Consider the following 6200-nt stretch of genomic DNA (forward strand, 5'->3'; position numbering starts at 1 on the left):
GAAACGAGTGGGATTGACCTCGATATCTTTGTCCATAGTGTTATGATGAATGGTTTGTGCAAGGGCGACAAGGTTGATGAGGCACTTGGATTGTTTAATAAACTTTCTGATAAAGGGATTGAACCGAACGTAAACACGTACAATACAATGATTACTGGATTTTGTAGAAAAAGTTTGCTCAGTGAAGCCGACAAGCTGTTTAAGAATATGAAAAAGATTGGTTGTATGCCAAATGATTGTACGTATAATGTACTGATCCGAGGTCATCTCAAAGGTGGCCATGTAGCAACTGTTATCGAGCTTATTCGGGAAATGAGAAGCTGCGGTTTTTCATCAGATGTTTCAACCGTGGAAATGGTTGTTGGTATGTTATCGGACGGGAGATTGGAGAAAAGTTTTTTGGTTCTTCTTTCTCGGTGAGCTGTAATGCGGAGGTTGCTTTCGGTCATGGAAGTCTTGTGACAACGAGGTGAGTTCTTCTGTTCTGAATTTAGGCTTGTTTAGCTGTTCTGAATTTTCATCAGAACCACATTGATAGAACTCTTACTTTGTGGGTCTATGGATATTTTTATATCGGCTCGGCTGTACGTATAACGTGCCATCCTTTGCAATGCATGGAACATTGAAAACAGTTATGGTAAATTGGTCATAAGCTGAGTCCTTGGACTCTTGTGGATGATGTTTTTGTCTAAAATTGGACAGAGCTAATACATAGTTTATCTCTTTTTGGTGGGCTTCTGCACAAAGAGTAGAGTTATCCTATCATCAAAATAACTTTGCCTAATCTGCTTTAACGCACTGCTCACCAATTTTACAATTTCCTACTATTCCCTTTTCAGACGCATGTAAATGTAATAACCGAAAAAAAAAAGCGAGGAAGAATCTGCTTCTCTCCATTTTCGCTGTGACCGCCGCTTCCATCGAGGGCTTGTAGAAGAAGCCGAATCGCAATCCGCCTGATTTCTCATTCCGTCTTCGGACCGAAGCTGAGATGGCGAGAGTGTTCAGGAGAATGGCTGCTTTCACATTTGCTTCTGCTTCGAGTTTGGTTCAGACTCATCATCGCCTGGGGAGAGGTACTCTTAACGCTTTCTCAGATCGTTCCTCTGTTCTAAGTTGTCGGAGGTTGGCTTCTTCTGGTGTTGAAGAGTACAGAGACAGACTCAGATTGGGGTTTCATGATTGCAATGTAGATGAGGCTGTCGCTTTGTTCGACCACATGGTTCGGTCTCGTCCCTTGCCTTCCATTGTCGATTTTAATAAATTACTGGCTGCAATCGCCAAAATGAAACAGTATGATGTTGTGATTTCTCTCTGCAAGAGAATGGAATTGCTCCGGGTTTCACATGACGACTGCACTTTGAGTATTCTCATCAACGCATTCTGCCGCTCAGGTCAAGTGGTTTTGGGCCTTTCGGTTTTGGGGAAAATCATAAAAAAGGGTTACGAGCCTCATGTTATCACGCTCACTACCCTGATCAATGGATTTTGTATCCAAAAGAAGCTTTCTGTGGCGTTAAGTTGGGTTGACCAAATGGTAAAAGAGGGATATAAACCTAATGTCGTGACATACACCACTTTGGTCAACGGACTTTGTCAAGAGGGGAGAGTTTCTGAAGCTGTGAGTTTAGTTGATAAGATGTTAAAGATGGGGTATCAACCCGATGTAGTTACTTATGGCACTGTTGTCAATGGGATTTGCAAGTCGGGTGATTGTGCTTTGGCATTGAATCTGCTCATGAAGATGGAGGAGAGGAACATTGAGGTAAATGTCAGAATTTACAGTATGATAATTGATGGTCTATGCAAAGGTGGACATATAGATGATGCATTGAGCCTTTTCGATAAGATGGATAGCAAAGGGATTGCTCCAAATGTTGTCACCTACAGTTGTTTGATAAACGGCCTTTGCGTTTTCGATAGATGGAACGATGCTGTCCGATTGTTGAATGATATGGCCAAAAGAAAAATCACCCCAGATGTTGTCACTTTCAATGGATTGATCGATGCGTTCGTTAAAGAGGGAAAGTTTTTGGAGGCTAAAGAACTGTGCGAAGAGATGATTCGAAGAGGTTTAGTTCCAGATACTATTACTTACACTTCATTGATCGATGGGTTGTGCATGCAGAATCGTCTTGACGAGGTGAAACAGTTGTTCGATTTTATAGTCAACAGAGGATGCTATCCGAATACAGTGACTTTTAGTTGTCTTATAAATGGTTACTGCAAGTCTAATAAGGTGGATGAGGGTATGAAACTCTTTCATGAGATGTCTCGAAGAGGGTTGGTCAGTAATACATGTATTTACAACACTCTCATACAAGGTTTTTTTCGAGTGGGCAAAGTCAATGTCGCCCATAAACTCTTTTTAGAGATGCAGAGACAAGGTGTAGATCCTGATCTTGTAACTTGCACAGTAGTGCTTGATGGTCTTTGTAAGAATGGAAAACTGGACGAGGCGCTTGGATTGTATTGCCAGTTGGAAACGAGTGGGATTGACCTCGATATCTTTGTCCATAGTGTTATGATGCATGGCTTGTGCAAGGGTGACAAGGTTGATGAGGCACTCAGATTGTTTAATAAACTTTCTGATAAAGGGATTGAACCGAACGTAAACACGTACAATACAATGATTACTGGATTTTGTAGAAAAAGTTTGCTCAGTGAAGCCGACAAGCTGTTTAAGAATATGAAAAAGATTGGTTGTATGCCAAATGATTGTACGTATAATGTACTGATCCGAGGTCATCTCAAAGGTGGCCATGTAGCAACTGTTATCGAGCTTATTCGGGAAATGAGAAGCTGCGGTTTTTCATCAGATGTTTCAACCGTGGAAATGGTTGTTGATATGTTATCGGACGGGAGATTGGAGAAAAGTTTTTTGGTTCTTCTTTCTCGGTGAGCTGTAATGCGGAGGTTGCTTTCGGTCATGGAAGTCTTGTGACAACGAGGTGAGTTCTTCTGTTCTGAATTTAGGCTTGTTTAGCTGTTCTCAATTTTCATCAGAACCACATTGATAGAACTCTTAGTTTGTGGGTCTATGGATATTTTTATATCGGCTCGGCTGTACGTATAACGTGCCGTCCTTTGCAATGCATGGAACATTGAAAACAGTTATGGTAAATTGGTCATAAGCTGAGTCCTTGGACTCTTGTGGATGATGTTTTTGTCTAAAATTGGACAGAGCTAATACATAGTTTATCTCTTTTTGGTGGGCTTCTGCACAAAGAGTAGAGTTATCCGATTGTTTTTAGTGGTTTCTAACTTTCTCTTCTGCAATTGATTATGCTCACAATGGTATCTGATAGTATTTCCCCTTTCTGGTGGTGCAGTTCGAAAATCTCTTAGGCAGTTGATCCAACTGAAGAAATTCCTCTTTAGGCAGTGAATGAACTCTCCCCAATTCCTCTGAGGGTTGCAAGCTCTAATTTGTCTTAATAATTTAACTAACTGAGTTGAGTATTTTCCACGTTTGTATAATTTTTTTAATAATTTAAAAATTCATCGAACTTTCAACTTAGCGATATAATCAGGTAAGTGTCATTTTCCAAATAAAAACTCGAATTTGGATTAGAAAGAGCTTTACTCTATCCTTTATCAATTGCCATGTTTGTGTATTTTTTTAGATATTTTGACGAGTTGGTATTTTATCATAGACGCTTAATAACAAAACAAAGGCCCAAGTGAAATTATATTAACGATTTTTTTTACATAGAAGATGAAGATAGGTTATTAAAACGACACGATTGTATAGTAGAAACATAGAATTAGACCATTTTCGCGAATCATTATGCCGTCGCATTAGAGAATTTGTAAATTCCACCGTTACAAAAAAAAAAGTATATGTAAATTCCATAATATAAATTTTTCTATATATATTATGTGACAGACACAGTATATATATTTATCAACGCCTATGGACATGCGTCCCCTTTTTGTTCGGGTAATAGATTGGGCAAAAACGTCTCTCATTTGTTCTTTGAAAGATGACAGGTTCATTACAAGAGCAGCTCAAGATCCGTACAAAGCTGCTGTAGGTCAATTTTGAACATTCAAAAGATTCACGTTCTAAGCATAGGGGTGGTCTGGTCGGATGGTGATGACGACGAGGCCTGTCTGATTATCCGCAGTCATCTCGTGAAAGTTTGGGTCATTTGTTGCTCACGGTTTCAGAACTTTGTGAGAGGATTACAACCGACTTCACCATGAAAAGTGTGTAAGCGCACCTGAGTTCGTTTAGCAACCGAGCTTAATGCGACGTCGTCTTCAGATAAGCTTTGAAGCTTCTACTCGAGACTGGAGCTTCACATGCATCCGCAATACTTTCATCAGTTATATATTTACCAATTTCGACATCTCTATCATGATGTATAGTTCACCCATTTAAACACCGGTTATATATTGTTTGAAAAGTGTGTAAGCGCACCTGAGTTCGTTTAGCAACCGAGCTTAATGCGACGTCGTCTTCAGATAAGCTTTGAAGCTTCTACTCGAGACTGGAGCTTCACATGCATCCGCAATACTTTCATCAGTTATATATTTACCAATTTCGACATCTCTATCATGATGTATAGTTCACCCATTTAAACACCGGTTATATATTGTTTGACTTTAGAATCTTCGTTTCAATTGCCAAAATTATATATACTTCACTTTTTATATTGATTTGAGTTTTATAAGGAGTCGATTCTCATTAACAAACAAATATTGTTTTTTTAAAAGATTTTTTTATACTTGATTTTTGGGTATTTTTATTAAGTTAGATTTGATTAATTTTAGTTTTATAAAAATTATACATCAAAATAACTTTGCCTAATCTGTTTTAATTATATACCCATTGATATTTGGGTATAACACACTGCTCACGAATTTTACAAATTTCCTACGATTTCCCTTTCCAGATGACCGAAAAAAAAAACGAGGAAGAATCTGCTTATCTCCATTTTCGCTGTGACCGCTGCTTCCGTCGAGGGTTTATAGAAGAAGCCGAATCGCAATCTGCTGCCTGATTTCTCATCCCGTCTTCGGATCGAAGCTGAGATGGCGAGAATGGTCCGGAGAATGGGTGCTTTCACATCGGCTTCTGCTTCGAGCTTGGTTCAGACTCATCATCGCAAGGGGAGAGGTACTCTGAACACTTTCTCAGATTGTTCCTCTGTTTTAAGTTGTCGGAGATTTGTCTCTTCTGGTGTTGGAGACTACAGAGACAGATTGAGATTTGGGTTTCATGATTGTAATGTCGGTGAGGCTGTTGCTTTGTTCGATCAGATGGTTCGGTCTCACCCCTTACCCTCCATCGTTGATTTTAATAAATTACTAACTTCAATCGCCAAAATGAAACGGTATGATGTTGTGATTTCTCTCTGCAAGAGAATGGAATTGCTCCGGGTTTCACATGACGGCTGCACTTTGAGTATTCTCATCAACGCATTATGCCGCTCAGGTCAAGTGGTTTTGGGCCTTTCGGTTTTGGGAAAAATCCTAAAACTGGGTTACGAGCCTCATGTTATCACGTTTACTACCCTGATCAATGGATTTTGTATCCAAGGGAGGTTTTCTGTGGCGTTAAGTTGGGTTGACCAAATTACAAAAGAGGGATATAAACCTGATGTCGTAACATACACCACTTTGGTCAACGGACTTTGTCGAGAGGGGAGAGTTTCTGTAGCTGTGAGTTTAGTTGATCGGATGTTAAAGTTGGGGTGTCGACCCAATGTAGTTACTTATGGCGCTGTTGTCAATGGGATTTGCAAGTCGGGTGATTGTGCTTTGGCATTGAATCTGCTCATGAAGATGGAGGAGAAGAACATTGAGGTGGATGTCAAAATTTACAGTATGATAATTGATGGTCTTTGCAAAGGTGGACACATAGATGATGCATTGAGCCTTTTCGAAAAGATGGATAGCAAAGGGATTGCTCCAAATGTTGTCACCTACAGTTGTTTGATAAACGGCCTTTGTGTTTTTGACAGATGGAACGATGTTGTCCGATTGTTGAATGATATGGCCAAAAGAAAAATCACCCCAGATGTTGTCACTTTCAATGGATTGATCGATGCGTTCGTTAAAGAAGGAAAGTTTTTGGAGGCTAAAGAATTGTGCGAAGAGATGACTCGAAGAGGTTTAGTTCCGACTACTCTTACATATAATTCATTGATCGATGGGTTGTGCATGCAGAATCGCCTTGACGAGGCGAAACA

The 6200-nt window shown here is 39.7% G+C and overlaps 3 protein-coding genes across 3 annotated transcripts in view; all 3 read left to right on the forward strand.

Annotated features, from left to right (window-relative positions):
- LOC104807042 (pentatricopeptide repeat-containing protein At3g22470, mitochondrial-like) overlaps window positions 1-534 on the forward strand; it is a 21994-nt gene extending 21460 nt beyond the window's left edge. Inside the window, exon 2 of the mRNA XM_019201682.1 lies at window positions 116-534. Coding sequence (XP_019057227.1) covers window positions 116-420 — 305 coding nt within the window. The 3' untranslated portion in view covers window positions 421-534. The remainder of the gene's footprint in view (window positions 1-115) is intronic.
- LOC104806937 (pentatricopeptide repeat-containing protein At1g63330-like) overlaps window positions 1-3968 on the forward strand; it is a 13776-nt gene extending 9808 nt beyond the window's left edge. Inside the window, exon 2 of the mRNA XM_010532049.2 lies at window positions 3349-3968. The gene's annotated coding sequence lies outside the window, so the exon portion shown is untranslated. The remainder of the gene's footprint in view (window positions 1-3348) is intronic.
- LOC104806936 (pentatricopeptide repeat-containing protein At1g63330-like) lies at window positions 862-6195 on the forward strand (the record flags this gene model as incomplete). The annotated part of the gene is made up of 3 exons (XM_019201649.1): window positions 862-2898; window positions 3627-3642; window positions 4981-6195. Coding segments are annotated over exons 1-3 (3138 nt in total), but the record flags the coding sequence as incomplete, so codon positions are not given.
- Window positions 6196-6200: the final 5 nt, after the last annotated feature.

The sequence above is a fragment of the Tarenaya hassleriana genome, unplaced genomic scaffold, assembly GCF_000463585.1.
Source record: "Tarenaya hassleriana unplaced genomic scaffold, ASM46358v1 Cleome12, whole genome shotgun sequence".
Taxonomy (NCBI): Eukaryota; Viridiplantae; Streptophyta; class Magnoliopsida; order Brassicales; family Cleomaceae; genus Tarenaya; species Tarenaya hassleriana.